Source organism: Myotis davidii, unplaced genomic scaffold (assembly GCF_000327345.1).
Source record: "Myotis davidii unplaced genomic scaffold, ASM32734v1 scaffold472, whole genome shotgun sequence".
NCBI lineage: Eukaryota > Metazoa > Chordata > Mammalia > Chiroptera > Vespertilionidae > Myotis > Myotis davidii.
The window spans coordinates 204,889-205,245 of record NW_006283774.1 but is presented as its reverse complement, the minus strand read 5'-3'; the positions used below and the strand labels follow the sequence as shown (position 1 = coordinate 205,245).

Below are 357 nucleotides of genomic sequence, written 5' to 3'. Positions count from 1 at the left end.
GCCGGGGCCAGAGCACATCCCTGAAGGAGCGGCAGCCCGCGCGGCCGCAGAGCGAGCGGGCCAACAGCCTGGACAGCGAGCGCTGCCCGGACACACGCAGCCACCTGCAGGTGGGTGCCCCATCGTCCCCTCTGCCCGCCCGCCCTGCAGCCCGGCCCTGGGCTCTGAGGGCCCTGCGTGGCTTTTGCCCAGTGGCCTCTGCCCAGAGTTGAGTGCTGCCCACTTCTGGGTGCTGCCAGCGGGGGGTGAGGGGAGTCGCTGTGGGGTCACCGCTCCGCCCGTCTGGACGGGCCGTGTCTCCAGATCCCCAGGAAGACCGTGTACGATCAGCTCAACCACATCCTTGTCTCCGACGAC

The 357-nt window shown here is 70.6% G+C and overlaps 1 protein-coding gene across 1 annotated transcript in view; it reads left to right on the top strand.

Moving 5' to 3' along the window:
- PACS2 (phosphofurin acidic cluster sorting protein 2) overlaps positions 1–357 on the top strand; it is a 20,295-nt gene that overhangs the window by 12,448 nt on the left and 7,490 nt on the right. Inside the window, 2 exon segments of the mRNA XM_015566735.1 lie at positions 3–110; positions 304–357. Coding sequence (XP_015422221.1) covers positions 3–110; positions 304–357 — 162 coding nt within the window.